At 53.2% G+C, this 17,136-nt stretch overlaps 1 protein-coding gene across 1 annotated transcript in view; it reads left to right on the forward strand.

Annotated features, from left to right (window-relative positions):
- Positions 1-16,477, forward strand: part of CORO1C (coronin 1C) — a 65,072-nt gene extending 48,595 nt beyond the window's left edge. The window contains exons 4-11 of the mRNA XM_054173022.1: positions 5,306-5,435; positions 7,376-7,557; positions 9,934-10,053; positions 11,177-11,281; positions 12,790-12,935; positions 13,298-13,355; positions 14,036-14,281; positions 15,891-16,477. Coding sequence (XP_054028997.1) covers positions 5,306-5,435; positions 7,376-7,557; positions 9,934-10,053; positions 11,177-11,281; positions 12,790-12,935; positions 13,298-13,355; positions 14,036-14,281; positions 15,891-16,010 — 1,107 coding nt within the window. The 3' untranslated portion in view covers positions 16,011-16,477. The remainder of the gene's footprint in view (positions 1-5,305; positions 5,436-7,375; positions 7,558-9,933; positions 10,054-11,176; positions 11,282-12,789; positions 12,936-13,297; positions 13,356-14,035; positions 14,282-15,890) is intronic.
- Positions 16,478-17,136: the final 659 nt, after the last annotated feature.

The raw sequence follows: 17,136 nt of genomic DNA on the forward strand, positions 1-17,136 counted from the left end.
CTCTCAGCCACTCCTCAGCAGACATGTGTTTCAGTCCCTTCATCATCCTCATAAGCTTCCATTGGACACTCTTCAGCATGTCCCTGTTCCTCTGGAACTGGGGAGCCCAGAACTGGACCCAGTACTCCAGATGTGGCCTCATTAAGGCAGAGCAGAGGGGTAGGAGAACCTCCCTCTTATTTCATGCACCCCAGGAGACCATTGGCCCTTTTGTCTGATCCTGGTGTGGGGAAAAGAGGGAAAAGTTTGGCTCCTCCAAAGCCCTGCCTGCTTTCTGCTTGGTGGGAGTGGAGAAGTGAAGACTTCTTTCATCCCACACTGGCTATTCCTTGGGGCACGCCTTGGCCTCCATCCCTTCTTGCCCTTGCCAGTTGGAGTGTGAAGCCAACAGATTCCTTTGGAGCTGGCAAACAGAACTTCCTTGAAGTGGTTTTGAGATATAATGGAATGCTTGTAGTCTGCAAGTGGTGGAGTATTTCCTCTCTCTGCCTTGTTCTCCAGAGCATGGCTTGTTTCAGGCATCCAGGTCACACAGGAGCCTTAACCAGACAACTGACACCATGTAGGCAGCAGCAGTGACCTCTGGCTTTCTGGCCAGACTTCTCCCTTCTTTTGCAGGAGAGCTGGCTGGGGACTCTCCATCTCCTCAGCTCTGAGCTGCTCTCAGCAAGGCTTCCTTGAAAACACACACATGCCTTCTGTTGGCCTCTTCTGGTGTTCCCTTTGAAGAGTGATCCTCTTGTGCCAGCAAATAAGGAATTGCTTAAACATTCATGCCTGGATGAGTGTGAGGCACTGCAGGCTTTTGAATGCAGCTGGGCAATGTGGGATGGCAGAAGGGCTTGCAGGTGGTGTCAAGGGGTCTTTCTGACCCTTTGGATGGAAAGTTTGAAAGTATGGGAAGTTTGCTTCCTGAGGAGGGGGAGTTTGCAGGTCATGGTCAGAGTGGAGTGAGCATCTGAGTCAGCAAATGGCTTTAGAAGTTGAACAGTGCAAGGAATGACCCTGGGACACCAACCTGGCAGCAGGCAGTCAAGATGTGATGCCAGGACAAGGTGAACCAAGACCAGAGCTCCAAAATGTGGAGACCCCAGGTGCCTTTTCCTTGCAGTGACACAAAAACAGCAATAGGAATGAAACCCAGGGCTCTGAACTCAGACTCACAGATTGCAGCAGGTTGGAAGGGACCCTCAAAGGTCATCTTGGCCAACCCACCTGCAGGCAGCAGGGACATCTCCAAGTAGATCAGGCTGCCCAGGGCCACATCAAACCTGATCTTGAGTGTCTTCAGGGACAGGGCTTCAACCACATCCCTGGGCAACCTGTTGCAGTATTTTGCCACTCCCATTGTCAGGAACACTCATTGGTTCCTTCCCAAAATGTGGCTGGAGGAACTGCTGATCTTTCTAGACTAGAAACTGGTCTCAGCTTCTCCTCAGGTTGGTGCAGAGTTGTGGTTCCCTTTAAAGGGCACTTTAGAAAAGCAGAGGTGCTGATAAAATGTGCTTTGTTTGCTTTCTCACATGCTCTTGGTGCAAAGCCTTTGCTCCTCTGAGCCCCAAACCCCTGCCCACCACCCTGCCATGACTTCACTTCCTCCATCACAAACAAACCTGCCAGGTTAATGCTAAAAATACCACCCCACAAACCCCAAACCAACCCCAGAACCCCTTCAAGTGGGAGCACTGACAAACTGCTGCTGCTGTCATGTTCCTCTTGCAGTGGTGTGTGCACATCCTGAGTCCTCACCAGCAGCAGCTTGCAGAGGTCCTTGAGCAACCTGGGCTGGTGGGAGGTGTCCCTGCCCATGGCAGTGGGGTTGGAACTGGATGATCTTGAAGGTCCCTTCCAGCCCAAAGCATTCTGGGATTCAGCAAGCTGGTTCCTGCACCCAGAAGGAAAGTTCCTTCATTTGCCCTGTAGATCTCATTCCATCCCCCACTGAAGATGGGGACACCCCACCCTGTGCAGGCTTGAGTGGGCTCAGTCCCTTGGGAGCATTCCCTGACCTTTCACACTCCCAGGTGGTTGGGTTGTTGGTTGGTAGGGGTTTGTTTCAGTCCCCAGCAGGATTATTAGCTTAATAGTTGGTGTAATCTGCCAGGGATTACACTGCTCTGCAGCTGCTGTAAACTATAGGGGCTTTCCCTGGGAGGGGAAAAGAGTTCTCCAGAGGCTTTGAAAAACTCCTTTCCTGTGGGGTTTTGCCTCCCTTTCCTCTCCCCCCTCCCTGCTGGCTCACATTTAGACATGGTCCTGGAGTTTCCTGGCACAGGAGTTTGCTCTGAAGATGGGCTTGCACATGATCACAGAATCACAGCATGGTAGGGGTTGGAAGGGAGCTCTGGAGATCAGCCAGTCCAAACCTCCTGCCAAGGCAGGGGCACCTAGAGAAGGTCACATAGGAATACATCCAGGTGGGTTTTGGATGTGACCAGAGATGGAGACTTCACCACCTCTTTGGGCAGTCCACCACCTCTCTGGGTCCAGCACTAGAACAGGCTGCCTGCAGAGGGCTGAGAGGTTGCCTATAGAGGTTGTGTGCCCATCACAGCTCTGTTGTTCTTGGATGCTGAAGCTGCTGGGGTTAAGGGTTAGCCAAGGGCTGCAAAGATGCTGAGGGGCCTGGAGAATCTCTGATGAGGAAAGGCTGAGGGAATTGGGGCTTTCTAGGCTGGAAAAGAACAGACTGAGGTGGGATCTGATCAGTGCTGATCAATACTTCAAGGGTGGGTGTCAGAAGGATGGCACCAGGCTTTTGTCAGTGGTGCCCAGTGACAGGACAAGGGCTGACAGGCACAGAGTGGAACATAAGTTCCATCTGAACATGAGGAGGAACTCCTTGAATTTCAGGGTGCTGAGGCTCTGGAGCAGGCTGCCCAGAGAGGTGGTGGAGTCTCCATCTCTGGAGACATTCCAAACCCACCTGGACCTGTTCTGTGTGACCCTCTCTAGGTGACCCTGCCTTGGCAGGGGGGTTGGACTGGATGACCTGCAGAGGTCCCTTCCAATCCCTCTTGAGATTTCCTGCATCTCAAGGGGGGCTTTCTTTGAGCAGCAGCCACCACTGGGAGAAGGGGGAAACTGGGATTAGCTCCAAAAGCCATCTCCCCTTCCTGCATGTCTGTCTGTCTGCCTGCCTGGCTCCTCAAATCCCCTCAGCTCGCATCTGCTGGCTGCCACAGCTTGCGTGGGCAGGGTGGGCAGGGTCTGGCCAGCCCTGCTCTCCAGCTCCACAGCCGGCGAACAATAGAAGGAGAAGCAAAAGTGCTCTGATGCTGCCATCTACCTGCAGGGAGCTACAGTTGCTCTCTGATGGGTTCTCGGTTTCACATGCACTGCATCTAGGTCAAATCCAGTTCGAAGCAGATTGTCCAGGGCTGAATTTCAGGAATAGTTTTGGTGGGGCTGATCCTGCCCCTGGGGCATGGGGTGATGGGTTTTGTTTATCCCACCTCTGGACCTTGCCAGTTGGAGAAGCTGCATAAACCTGCACTGACCCCCACAGCTGGAATTTCTCTGATCCCTGGGGGGGGGTCTGTTCCTCCTCCTGATGGTGCTTTCCTGAAGCAACAACAGAAGGAAAGAAGCAAACAGGGAGTTTGCTGCAATCCCTTAATGTCCTCTGGAGGCTTTTGAAAGCTCCTTTTCATTTCTGTTTCCCTCTGATACCTCCCTTTCCTCTCAAGGGGTGGCTGCTGTAACGCTGGCTTGGGCAGCTTTAACCTTTGCCAGGGCCAGACTGCTCAGGTAAATGGCAGTGGAGTGGAATGGGATGGAATGGAATGGAATGGAATGGACCAGGTTGGAAGAGGCCTTCAAGATCATCCAGTCCAACCCATCATCCAACACCATCTAATCACCTAAATCATGGCACCCCATCAAGTCTCCTCCTAAACACCTCCAGGGATGGTGACTCCACCACGTCCCCAGGCAGCACATTCCAATGGGCAATCACTCTCTCTATGTAGAATTTCTTCCTAACATCCAGTCTGAGCCTCCCCTGGCACAGCTTGAGACTGTGTCCTCTTGTTCTGATGTTGCTTGCCTGGGAGAAGAGACCAACTCCCACTTGGTTACAACCTCCCTTCAGGTAGTTGTAGAGAGCAATAAAGTCTCCCCTGAGCCTCCTCTTGTCCAGGCTAAGCAACCCCAGCTCCCTCAGCCTCTCCTCACAGGGCTGTGCTCCAGACCCCTCACCACCTTTGTTGTCCTTCTCTGGACACCTTGCAGCAAGTCAAAGGAGGCTCTGAACAAACCAATTCAGAGCTGTATTTGTAAAGAGATGGAAAGGAAGCACCACCATAGCTGCAGCAGCTTCCCTCAGAGGAGCAGGGGTCACTTTTGGCCCCTCACTCCAAGAAGGGCATTGAAGGGCTGGAGTGTGTCCAGAGAAGGGTAACCAAGCTGGGGAAGGGTCTGGAGAGCAGGGCTGGTGAGGAGCAGCTGAGGGAGCTGGGGTTGTTTAGCCTGGAGAAGAGGAGGCTGAGGGGAGACCTCTCTGAAAGGAGGTTGGAGACAGGTGGGGGTTGGTCTGTTCTCCCTAATATCAGGTAATAAAATGAGAAGTGGCCTGAAATGGTGCCAGGGGAGGGTTAGGTTGGGGATGAGGAAAAATGTCTTTGCTGCAAGAGTGGTCAGGGATGGGAACAGGCTGCCCAGGGAGGTGGTGGAGTCCCCATCCCTGGAGGTGTTTAAAAGATGTTTGGATGAGGAGCTTAGGGACATGGCCTAACCGTTGTGTACAGGAAGACGTTAGGTTATGGCTGGGCTTGAAGACCCTAAGGTCAGCCAGGCCACTCTCTGATTCTGCAAAGCACACCCCTGGGGTTCTACAAATCAATTTGAAGTATGAGGGAAAGAAGCAGAATGGAGTCACCATCACTGGAGGTGTTTAGGAAGAGACTGGCTGGGGTGCTTGGTGCCATGGTTTAGTTGATCGGATGGTGTTGGGTGATAGCTTGGACTGGATGATCTCAAAGGTCTTTTCCAACCTGGTCTGGTCCTATTCTATTCTATTCTATTCTATTCTATTCTATTCTATTCTATTCTATTCTATTCTATTCTATTCTATTCTACCCTACTCTATCTACAGGCTCTCTGAGAGCTGTTTGTTCCAGGGACATGTGGCCCTGGCACTTTGGGCCATGGTTGGATGGCCATGCTGGTGAGGGGTTGCTGGTTGGACTTGATGACCTTCGAGAGTTTTTCCAACCCAACCAATTCTATTTTAGGAAGCAGATGAGTACCCCACTGGTCAGGGAGGCCAGCCCTGGGCTAACCATCTCTGCTTTCCCCTTTGCAGGTGTGGCAGATCCCCGAGAACGGCCTGACCCTGTCCCTGACGGAGCCGGTGGTGGTGCTCGAAGGTCACTCCAAGAGGGTTGGCATCGTGGCCTGGCACCCGACGGCTCGCAACGTGCTGCTCAGCGCAGGTCTGTGCCCCCACGAGCCCCTCACTGCCTCTCTCTGCTTGCACACCAGCAGGAGAGCTTGTTGACTCCTTGCCCTTCTCTCCTTTCCCAGCTTCAGGCTGGTGAATTACCAGACTAAGAGCTAGGACCACCAGGATGTGTGGCTCGCAGCCCCTTCCTTCTCTCGGCCTTTCATTATCTCCAGGGATAAAGGTCAGGAGGTTGTCTGGAGGAATGAGTTCCAGGGTTGAAATTGTCCCATGCTTTATTTGATCTGCAGCTTTCACCTGTGATAGTTATTTGCTCCTGCACTCTGCTCATGCCTCTTTTCATGCACCTCTATAGAAGGCCAAACTCTTTCTCCTTTTCACTGATCCCTGCCAGGAATCCCAGAATCTGGCTCTTCATCATCACAAGCAGAAGTCATTATCCATTAGCACAGGCTTTGCAGAAGTCATCATCCATTAGAATAGGCTTTTCAGAAGTCATCATCCATTAGAATAGGCTTTGCAGAAGTCATTATCCATTAGTACAAGGCTTTTCAGGGAGTTTTAGAGAGGAAGAAATTGTTCCTCATGTCCAACCTAAACCACCCCTGGGGCAACTTGAGGCCATCTCCTCTCATCCTGTCGCTTGTTCCTTGGGAAAGCAGACTGACTCCCACCTCACTCCAACCTCCTTTCAGGGAGCTGTAGAGAGCCAGAAGGTCTCCATCAGCCTCCTCTTCTCCAGGCTGAAAACCCCCAGCTGCTCCTCACCAGCCCTGTTTGTCTAGGCCCTGCACCAGCTTTGTTGCCTTTCTCTAGACCTGCCCCAGCCCCTCAGTGCCCTTCTTGCAGTGAAGGGCTCAGAACTGACCCCAGTAGTCAAGTTGTGGCCTCAGCAGTGCCCAGTACAGGGACATGATCAGTTCCCATCTCCTGTTGGCCACACATTGCTGATCCAGGACAGGATGCTGGTGGCCTTCTTGGACACCTGGGCACACCCTGGCTCATCTTCAGCTGCTGTCAGCCAGCACCCCCAGGTCCTTTTCTGCTGGGCAGTTTCTGGCCATTCTGCCCCAAACCTGAAGCCTTCATGACCTTGTTGTGACCCAAGTGCAGGACCCAGCTCTTGGCCTTGTTGAAGCTCATCCCACTGACCTCAGCCTATCCATCCAGCCCAGCCAGATCCCTTTGCAGGGCCTTCCTACCTCCAGCAGGTCAACACTGCCACCTAATGTAGTGTCATCTGCAAACTTAACTGAGGGTGCACTCAGTTCCCTCATCCAGATCACTGATAAAGATGTTAGAATCATCGAATCAATAAGGCTGGAAAAGACCTCAGAGATCATCAAGTCCAACCTGGCACCCAACACCTCATGACTACTAAACCATGGCACCAAGTGCCACATCCAGTCCCTTTTTGAACACCTCCAGGCATGGTGACTCCACCACCTCCCTGGGCAGCACATCCCAATGGCCAATTACTCTTTCTGGGAAGAACTTTCTCTTCACCTCCAGCCTAAATTTCCCCTGGCACAGCTTGAGACTGTGTCCTCTTGTTCTGGTGATGGTTGTCTGGGAGAAGAGAGTGACTCCCACCTGGCTACAACCTCCCTTCAGGGAGTTGTAGAGAGCAAGAAGGTCTCCCCTGAGCCTCCTCTTGTCCAGGCTAAGCAACCCCAGCTCCCTCAGCCTCTCCTCACAGGGCTGTGCTCCAGACCCCTCCCCAGCCTCATTGCCCTTCTCTGGACACCTTCAAGAGTCTCAATGTCCTTCTTAAATTGAGGGGCCCAGAACTGGACACAGGACTCCAGGTGTGGCCTAACCAGTGCTGAGTACTGTTGAAGAGAACTGGCCTCTCATGTTTGAGAGTCACCACCTGCGGCTCTGGAGCTGCAGCAGCTTTCAGTCCGTGTTCTGGGGCTGCTTTGCTGCCCGCCACAGCGTTGTGCCTTCAGCTGCTGTTCTGTCTTGCAGGCTGTGACAATGCAATCATCATCTGGAACGTGGGCACAGGGGAGGCCCTGATCAACCTGGATGACATGCACGTGGACATGATCTACAACGTGAGCTGGAACCGCAACGGCAGCCTCATCTGCACAGCCTCCAAAGACAAGAAGGTCCGAGTCATCGACCCCCGCAAACAGGAGATCGTTGCTGTAAGTGGCCATCAATCAGAGACTCAGCCAGGTTGGAAAAGGCCTCAGAGATCATCAAGTCCAACCTGTTACCCAATACCTCACACCTCCTGACAACTAAACCCTGGCTCCAAGTGCCACGTCCAATCCTTTTGTGAACGCCTCCAGGGATGGGGACTCCGCCACCTCCCTGGGCAGCACATCCCAATGGCCAGTTACTCTTTCTGGGAAGAGCTTTCTCCTCACCTCCAACTTCCCCTGGCACAGCTTGAGACTGTGTCCTCTTGTTCTGCTGCTGCTTGCCTGGGAGAAGAGACCAACCCCCACCTGGCTACAGCTTCCCTTCAGGGAGTTGCAGAGAGCAAGAAGCTCTCCCCTGAGCCTCCTCTTCTCCAGGCTAAGCAACCCCAGCTCCCTCAGCCTCTCCTCACAGGGCTGTGCTCCAGGCCTCTCCCCAGCCTCGTTGCCCTTCTCTGGACATGTTCAAGTGTCTCAATGTCCTCCTTAAATTGAGGAGCCCAGAGCTGGACACAGTACAATGATGGACACAAATACAATGATGGTCACAGGAGGAGCTGGCTTTCACTCCAGCAGAGAAGTAGCAGGAGCATATAGAGGAATCACAGAATCATAGAATGGTCTGGGTTGGAAGGGACCTCCAAAGATCATCCAGTCAAACCCCCTCTGCAGTCAGCAGGGACATCCTCAGCTAGATCAGGCTGCCCACAGCCCTGTTGAGCCCCACTTTGAATATCTCCAGAGATGAAGCCCCAGCCACCTCCCTGGGCAACCTGTTCCGGTGCTCCACCACCCTCATAGTAAAGAACCTGTTCCTAATACCCATCTAAATCTGCTCCTCTGTAGTTGGAGGCCATTGCCCCTCGTCCTGTCCCTGCAGGCCTTTGTAAACAGTCTCTCTCCATCCTTTCTGTAGCCCCCTTCAGGTCCTGGCAGGCAGCTCTGAGGTCCCCCTGGGGCCTCCTCTTCTCCAGGCTGAACACCCCCAGCTCCCTCAGCTTATCCTCACAGCAGAGGTGCTGCAACCCCTGAGCATTTTCATGGCCCTCCTCTGGACCCTCTCCATCAGGTCCGTGTCCTCCCTGTATTGAGGGCTCCAGACCTGTACACAGTGCTCCAGGTGAAGTCTCACCAGAGCAGAGCAAAGTGGCAGAATCACCTCTCTGGATCTGCAGGCAGCACATCTTTTGATGCAGCTCAGGATGTGATTTGCCTTCTGTGCTGCAAGCTCACACTGCCTGCTCCTGTCCAGCTTCTCATCCACCAGCACCCCCAAGTCCTTTTCCACAGGGCTGCTTTCTATCACCTCATCCCCTAGCCTGTACTGATAGTGAGGATTGTTCCAGCCCAGGTGCAGAACCCTGCACTTGCTCTTTTTGAAACCTCATGAGGTTCCCCTGGGCACCACCTCTCCAGCTTGTCCAGGTCCCTCTGGATGCCATCCTGTGCCTCTGGTGTACCAACAGCACCGCGCAGCTTGGTGTCACCTGCAAAGCTGCTGATGGCACACTCCATCCCAGTTCAAAAGGGAGGCCAAAGAAAACCATGGACTTCCCTGCTTGGTGTGTCCCATCTCCCAGTCTGTGTTTTTTCCAAAGGGAGGAAGAAATTTGAGGAGGGCCAGCAGCAGTGGAAGGATTTGTCTGGCTTTGCTGGGATTAGTGTTTGAACTCGGATTTTAGGGCTCAGTTTTAAAACCTGCAGGAGTTGTAATTCCACATCTAATCCTTTGGTGTAATTACACAAGCAAACTTCTGGAAGCAGAGCAGAAGCTCAGCAGCCTGCCTCTGTGTTGTAGCTTGCAGAGGAGTCTTCCTTCAGCCTGGAAGCTGAAAGGAGCCAGGAATGACCACTTTGGTTTGTTGGGCTTTAGGAATTGGTTTCTTCCCTCAAGCACTTAGCAAAGGTGGTTGGATGTTGCTCCAGGGAGAAGGCAACCTGCATGGAGCAGCAGCACATCCTACAGCCAGGTGAGAAGCCACCTCCAGCTGGGCTTCCTGTTCCTCACTAGAAGCTCACTAAACTGGAGACTGGGTAGAACTTCTTTCCAGAGAGGCTGGGGAGACACTGGAACAGGTTGCTCAGGGAGCCTCTGGGACAGGTTGCCCAGGGAGCCTCTGGAACAGGTTGCCCAGGGAGCCTCTGGAACAGGTTGCCCAGGGAGCCTCTGGAACAGGTTGCCCAGGGAGACACTGGAACAGGTTGCCCAGGGAGGCTGTGGATGCCTGGAGGTGTTCAAGGCCAGGCTGGATGAGGCCTTGAGCAACCTGAGCTAGTGAAGGTGTCCCTGCTATCGCCAGGGGGGATGGAACTAGGTGATTTTGAAGGTTCCTTCCAACCCAAAGCTTTCCCTGCTGCTAACCTCTCCATCTCTTCCAGGAGAAAGACAAAGCCCACGAGGGAGCCCGGCCCATGCGAGCCATTTTCCTTGCTGACGGCAACATCTTCACCACCGGCTTCAGCCGCATGAGCGAGCGGCAGCTCGCCCTCTGGAATCCAGTAGGTTCCTGCCCCTGTACTGCCTGCCTCTTGCAGTGCCCCCTCACTTCCTAGCCCAGACCTGCAGTCACCTGCTGAAGTCAGGATTGTAGCCCCTCTCCCACCTACTGCCTGCACCTGCACAGGCTTCCTGTGCCGGAATCCCTGATTCCCAGCATGGCAGGATCGGAAGTGACCTCTGGAGATCTTCCAGTCCGGCCCCACTGCTCAGGCAAGGTCACCCACAGCAGCTTGCCCAGGATCACAGTGTCCAGCTGGGTTTGGAAGCTCTCCAGAGGAGGAGACTCCACAACTTCTCTGGGCTTCCTGAAGGTATTGCTGTTCTTTAGGCAGGGTGTTCACTCAGTAAAGTTCTCCTGTCAATTCCTGCCTCACCAAGAGCAGCCTTGAAGATGGGAGCTGCACATTTGAAGTGTCTGGAATGTACCCAGAGGGGTTGTGTGAATGTCACTGGCTGTGCCCTTCACACCAGCAGGGTGTGCAGTGCTCAGCTGGCCACAAGGCCACTGGCTGTGCCCTTCACACCAGCAGGGTGTGCAGTGCTCAGCTGGCCACAAGGCCACTGGCTGTGCCCTTCACACCAGCAGGGTGTGCAGTGCTCAGCTGGCCACAAGGCCACTGGCTGTGCCCTTCACACCAGCAGGGTGTGCAGTGCTCAGCTGGCCACAAGGCCACTGGCTGTGCCCTTCACACCAGCAGGGTGTGCAGTGCTCAGCTGGACACAAGGCCACTGGCTGTGCCCTTCACACCAGCAGGATGTGCAGTGCTCAGCTGGACACAAGGCCACTGGCTGTGCCCTTCACACCAGCAGGGTGTGCAGTGGCTGTGCAGAGCAATCCAGCGACAATCCCATCCCACAGGCACAAGACCCTTGCTGACATGACTGTCAGCTGTTTCCCCTGACTGAATTTTCCTGGGTCTTCTTTTTCCTGTGTTCCCTGTGATCAAAATGTCCTCAGGGCATGAGAAGCTTGTGGCCATTGACAGCTTTTGTGGTTGGAACACACAGGCCCTCCGGGGGATGGAGCCACGGCTGCGTGTTCGCTGGCTGCGAAGGGCTGAGGGTAGCTGAGATCCTGGATGAGCTTTTTCCATTCTTCATCACCATCATTTTTCTTTCCAGAAAAACATGGAGGAGCCCATAGCCCTTCATGAGATGGACACCAGCAACGGGGTCCTGCTGCCCTTCTATGATCCAGACACCAACATCATTTACTTGTGTGGCAAGGTAAAGAAGAAGCTGTGGGAACCACTGGGTGTGTTCAGGGGGACGCTGCTGCTGAGTGAAATTGGTCCCCAAGGGCCTTGGTTGAGAAGGGTAGAGCCAAAAAGTTAGCCCTGCAGAGCTACAGACCATTCAGGCTGCTCTGAAATGGGTTTGGTCCTATGCTGCAGGACCATACAGAGAGCTTGTGAGTGTCTGGTCTCTTAACTGGATCTTTCTCTGAGGTGGTTTTACTTGGGTGAAGCTGCTCTTAATGCAACAAGTGAGATACCATCACCAAAACATCTTGTTGGTGTTGACCTGAAGGATTGGAGAGGGACCTTTTACAAGCCATGAAGTGGCAGGATGAGGAAAAATGGCTTCAAACTGGAAGAAGCTTGATTGAGATGAGGCATTAGGAAAGAATTCTTCCCCATGAGGGTGGTGAGACACCAGAACAGCTTGCCCAAAGCAGTTGTGGAGGCACCAAGCTTGGAAATGCTCAAGGCCAGGTTGGATGGGGCCTTGGGCAACCTGGTCTAGCAGGAGGTGTCCCTACCCATGGCAGGGGGGCTGGAAGCAGATGATTTCTAAGATCCTTTCAACCCAAAGCATTCTATGATTGTACATTAGTGTGGGAGGAAGGAGCATGTAGCAGCACTCACTGTCATTCTGTGGGTTCAGCACTGGAAAACTGGAGCCACTGCCCCCTGCTGAAGGCAGCTTGTAGGCATTAAGTGCTCTGAAGTCCTCACTTCAGATGGCACAGCTTTGGACTTCCTGCAAACAGGAGCCAAAGACAAGATGTGAGTGCAAAGGAGGATCCATGCAATTAGGTTCAAGAATCCCATCTCTGTAAGCACCTAATGAGAAACACAGAATCACAGAAGTGTCAGGGCTGGAAGAGCCCTCAAGGATCATCTAGTTCCAACCCTCTGCCATGGGCAGGGACACCTCACACTACAGCAGGTTGCTCACAGCCACATCCAGCCTGGCCTTAAAAACCTCCAGGGATGAGTCCTCCACCACCTCCCTGGGCAGCCTGTGCCAGTGTCTCACCACCCTCATGAGGAAGAACTTCCCTTTCTTCCTCCCTCCCTCCCTCCCTCCCTCCCTCCCTTTCTTCCTCCCTCCCTCCCTTTTCCTTTCCTTTTCTGTTCTGAGAGCACTTTGAGCATTTATTGCTGAGCAAGTGTTGAGCTGCTGTAGGGGAGGGTTGCAGCAGGGATCTTCTTCAGGGGTGTTCAGCTGATACTGCAGAGGTGAGACTGGGCAGCAGTGGAGGTTTTAGCCTGGAAACCTAGCTGTGAGCTGGGGCCTTGAGCAGCCTGGGCTAGTGGGAGGTGTCCCTGCCCACGGCAGGGGGGTGGCACTGGAGGATCTCTGAGGTCCCTTCCAACCCAAAGCATTCTGTGAATCAACGAAGGCACGCATGGCTCTGGGGTGACGCTCCTGGCAGGAGGAGCATGGGTGGGAGCAGCAGCTGGCCAGGAGCAGGCTGTGGAGGTGGTGCCTGCTGTGCTGTCTTGCAGGGTGACAGCAGCATTCGCTACTTCGAGATCACGGACGAGTCCCCCTACGTTCACTACCTCAACACCTTCAGCAGCAAGGAGCCGCAGCGGGGCATGGGCTTCATGCCCAAGAGGGGCCTCGATGTCAACAAGTGTGAGATTGCCAGGTGAGCAGGGGGGCTGCCCAGGCCTGCCTCTGCCCCCTCAGCGAGCTGCCTCAGCCTCTCCTCACAGGGCTGTGCTCCAAAGCCCTCCCCAGCCTTGTTGCCCTTCTCTGGACACCTTCCAGCACCTCAACATCTTTCCTAACCTGAGGAGCCCAGAACCGGACACAGGACTCAAGGTGTGGCCTGAGCAGTGCTGAGCACAGGGCAGAATGAGCTCCCTGCTCCTGCTGGCCACACTGTTCCTGCTGCAGGAAATTTCCCATTGCCTGTGCCTCCTGGTAGAGCAGCAGCCTGGAGGCCTCCTCTGCTCCATGCTGGCTGCCCTCAGGTCTGGCTGACACTGCTCTCTCTCTCTCTGGAAGGTTCTTCAAGCTGCACGAGCGGAAGTGCGAGCCCATCATCATGACGGTTCCCCGGAAGGTGAGCACCTCACAGCCACACAGCCTGTCAGGTTGGAGCAGCCCCTCAGGGTCACCAAGTCCAGCCCAGAACCCTGCTCTGCCAAGCTCACCCCTAAACCATAGCCCCAAGCCACCTTTAAGCACATCCAAACCACCTTTCAACACCTGCAGGGTTGGTGACTCCACCACCTCCCTGGGCAGCACATCCCAATCCCTGACCACTCTTGCTGGGGAAAAACTTTTCCTACTGTCCAGTCTCAGCCTGCCCAGTGGCAGCTTGAGGCCATTGCCTCTTGTTCCATCACTGATTAGCTGTGAGAAGAGACCAGCACCAGCCTCTCTACAGTGTCCTTTCAGGTGGTTGTAGAGAGCAAGGAGGTCTCTCCTCAGCCTCCTCTTCTCCAATCTAACCATCCCCAGCTGCTTCAGTGACTCCTCATCAGATTCATTCTCCAGGCCCTTCCCCAGCTTCCTTGCCCTCCTCTGCCCTGCCTCCAGCACCTCCACATCTCTCTTGTGTTGAGGTGCCTAAAACTGGAGGTGAAGCCTCCCCAGAGCTGAGTACCAGGGGGCAATCAGCTCCCTGCTCCTGCTGGACACAGCATTTCTGATCCCAGCCAGGATGCTTATGTGCTTTGAAACCATCCCATGCCTCCCAGCCCCAAAGGCCTTGACCTGCTCATCTCTTCTGGCTTGCAGTCGGACCTCTTCCAGGATGATCTGTACCCTGACACAGCTGGCCCAGAAGCAGCTCTGGAGGCAGAGGAGTGGTTTGAGGGGAAGAATGCCGACCCCCTCCTCATCTCCTTGAAGCATGGGTACATTCCAGGCAAGAACAGGGATCTCAAGGTGGTCAAGAAGAACATACTGGACAACAAGCCTGCTGCAAACAAGAAGAGTGATCTCATAAATGCTCCAAAGAAAGCAGCTGATGCCTCAAACCCTGTGAGTAAAATCCAGAAGCTTTTGGGGGCTGGTGGCCTGAGATGTGGTTACCAGGGTGCTGCATCTGCAGGAGGGCTCAGCACAAAGCTCAGGCAGGTGTGATTTGAGTGCCCTGGGGCTGGGTGCCAGGGGGTCACCTGGACTTGAGGTGGTACAGGAGCAGTGGTGTTGCAGGCAGGGTTTCTGTAGCTGTGGAACTACTGGGAATTGTGACACAAAGGGAAGCTTGGCTTGGTGGTCCAGACCCCCAGCTGTCTGGCAGAGCTGCTGTGCAGCTCTTTTTTGGGTGTGTAAAACCCAGCACAGGCAGCAGGACAAATGGACCTCAGCCTGGGCAGGTCCAGCACTGCCAGGTCACCACTAAACCATGGCCCTCAGCACCACATCTCCATGGCTTTGGAACCCCTTCAGGAATGGGGTCTCCACCACTGCCCTGGGCAGCCAGGGACAGGCCTTGACAACCCCCAAGGGGAAGAAATTGTTCCTCATGTCTAACCTAAGCCTCCCCTAGGACAACTTGAGGCCATTTCCTCCTGCCCTGTCACTTACTGCATTTGAGAAGAGACCAAGCCCCACCTGGCTGCAGCCTCCTTTCAGGGAGCTGTAGGAAACAATGAGGTCTCCTCTCAGCCTCCTCTCCCTCATGCTGAACAACCCCAGTTCCTTCAGCTGATCCTCACCAGCCCTGTTCTCCAGACCCTTCACCAGCTTTATTTCCCTTCTCTGGACCTGCCCCAGCACCTCAATGTCCTTCTTGGAGTGAAGGGCCCAAAACTGAACCCAGTCCTCAAGGTGTGGCCTCACCAGTGCCCAAGACAGTAGGACAATCCCTGCCCTGGTCCTGCTGGCCACTCTACAGCTGATCCAAGCCAGGATGCTGTTGGCCACCTTGGCCTACACTGGCTCATCTTCAGCCAGCTGTCAACCAGGCCCCTTAGGTCCTTTTTTGCTGGGCAGCTTTCCAGCTGTGGTCCATGCCCTGAGCACCACAGCTGCTGCAGTGTCCCTGGCAGGCGGGCAGGATGTGCTCCCCTGGCAGGCTTACGGCTCACAGGAACCCCATCGGAGGAGGCTCTTGCTTTGGAACCTCCTGTCTGCAGCACATAGCCCACCTGCTCTAACCAGCACCCCCTGCCCTCCTCTCCCCCCTTGCCCTCCTCTCCCCCCTTGCCCTCCTCTCCCCCCTTGCCCTCCTCTCCCCCTCTTCTCTCCCCCCTCTCTCTCCTCCCTCCTCTCTCCTCCCACCTCCCCTCCTCTCTCCCCCATCTCCCCTCCTCTCTCCCCATCTCCCTCCCTCTCTCCTCTCTCCCCTTGTCTCCCCTCCTCTGTCTCCCCTCATCTCCCCTCCTCTCTCCCCCCGTCCCCCTCCCTCCCTTCTCTCCCCCCGTCTCCCCTCCTCTCTCCCCCCGTCTCCCCTCCTCTCTCTCCCGTTGTCTCCCCTCCTCTCTCTCCCCTTGTCTCCCCTCCTCTCTCTCCCCTCATCTCCCCTCCTCTCTCGCCCTGTCTCCCTCCCTCCTCTCTCGCCCCATCTCCTTCCCTCCCCTGCTCTCTCTGCCCGTCTCCCCTGCTCTCTCTGCCCGTCTCCCCTGCTCCCTCCCCTCTCCTGCAGCAAAACGAAGCCAAATTGGACGAGATTTTGAAAGAGCTGAAGTGCATCAAGGACACGATCAGCAGCCAGGACGAGCGCATTTCCAAGCTGGAGCAGCAGATGGCCAAAATCGCGGACTGAGCGGGGCGAGCCCCCTGCCGCCGGCCCAGGCACATTCCAGTTTCCCCAGTTCGGCAAGCAGCAGCCTGCAGCATTCCAGTACGAGCTTTCCTCTTCTCCTAAATTCACCTCAACGAGAGCTGATGATTAAAAGCCAAGCTTTTTAGTGAAAGGGTTATTTTTTATTGGGTTTGGGGGTTTGGTTTGGGTTTTGTTTTCCTCCTGATGTTTTTCATGAGTTTTATGTGACTGTGGCAAACAAGTCCAAAAGAATTCAGTGCTACTTTTACAGTCTTTGTTATTATTATTCTTCCCTCCTCCTCCCTCCCCCTCCAGCTGTTACAAATTCTTCAGCACAAACCCATCCTGACTCTTCAGTGTTGTTGTGCCCAAATAGAAGGGTTGGGGTTGGGGTTTTTTTGGCCTAGATTTAGGGACCAATACCAAGTTGTTCTTAGCCATCCCTTTGGTTTTGTTGTTTTTAAAGTTGCCAAAAAAAAAGAGAGAAAAATAATAAAAAAGAAAGAAAGAAAGAAAAAAGAAAGGATAAAAAAGGAAGAATAAAAAGGAAAGAAAGGAAAAAAAAAAGAATAAAAAAGAAAGGGGGGGGGGGGAAGAAGGAAGAAAAAAGAAAGAAGAAAGGATAAAATAAGGAAGAATAAAAAGGAAAGAAAAAAAAAGAATAAAAAAGAAAGGGGGGGAGAAAAAGAAGGAAGAAAAAAGAAAGAAAAAAGAATAAGGAAGAATAAAAAGGAAAGAAAAAAAGAATAAAAAAGAAAAGGGGGGAAAAAGAAGGAATAAAAAAGAAAGAAAAAAAAAGGATAAAATAAGGAAGAATAAAAAAAGGAAAGAAAAAAGGAATAAAAAAGAAAAGGAATAAAAAAGAAAGAAAAAAGAAAGGATAAAATAAGGAAGAATTAAAAAAAAGGAAAGAAAAAATGGAATAAAAAAAGAAAAGGAATAAAAAAGAAAGAAAAAAGAAAGGATAAAATAAGGAAGAATAAAAAAGGAAAGAAAAAAAGGAATAAAAAAAGAAAGAAAATGAATTAAAAAAAGAAAGAAAAAAGAGGATAAAATAAGGAAGAATAAAAAAAAAAAGAAAGAAAAAAGGAACAAAAAAGGAAGGAAAAAGAAGAAGGGATAAAAA

This window comes from Dryobates pubescens, chromosome 25 (assembly GCF_014839835.1).
Source record: "Dryobates pubescens isolate bDryPub1 chromosome 25, bDryPub1.pri, whole genome shotgun sequence".
NCBI lineage: Eukaryota > Metazoa > Chordata > Aves > Piciformes > Picidae > Dryobates > Dryobates pubescens.